A 459-nucleotide genomic window follows, 5' to 3' on the forward strand; every position below is an offset into this window, starting at 1 on the left:
GGAAGTTATATGTCCATCAGTGTCGATGAAACCATCATTTGTATCAGGCTTACGTTCTAATCCAGTATCTAATAAGGGGACACAATTATGAACCGCCAGGCCCTCTGAACTTGAAGGATGCCAGGATAAAGCTGGAAGTTTTCCAGTTTCATGAACAAGGGTTTCTGCAGACTGGGAACAAATAGATCCTTTGCCCTTTTGAGGGTCAATCATATTCCGACCTTGCTCACCAGAAGATGTACAGCTATCTTTCATGGTATCTGGGAAAAGAACCCTACAACACTCCTCATCCGTGATCAAAGTTTGAGCTTCTGGATCTGTCTCTGAGTTTGGCAAAGAAGGTTGATCACTTAATCTTACTGAACTTTGAAAAGCTTGATTTTTTCCGTCGTTGTTCATGTTATGGGTCAACAAGTCTAGATCGAGGTCCTGTTTGGCATCATTAGATACACCCTTCAA

The 459-nt window shown here is 42.0% G+C and overlaps 1 protein-coding gene across 1 annotated transcript; it reads right to left on the reverse strand.

The window, feature by feature from the left end:
* Positions 1-6: 6 nt before the first annotated feature.
* On the reverse strand, positions 7-456 carry LOC109131899 (myb-related protein 3R-1-like; the record flags this gene model as incomplete). Its single annotated transcript, XM_019243073.1, has 1 exon — positions 7-456. A coding segment is annotated over one exon (450 nt), but the record flags the coding sequence as incomplete, so codon positions are not given.
* Positions 457-459: the final 3 nt, after the last annotated feature.

Source organism: Camelina sativa, unplaced genomic scaffold (genome assembly GCF_000633955.1).
Source record: "Camelina sativa cultivar DH55 unplaced genomic scaffold, Cs unpScaffold07555, whole genome shotgun sequence".
In the NCBI taxonomy this organism is placed as follows: domain Eukaryota; kingdom Viridiplantae; phylum Streptophyta; class Magnoliopsida; order Brassicales; family Brassicaceae; genus Camelina; species Camelina sativa.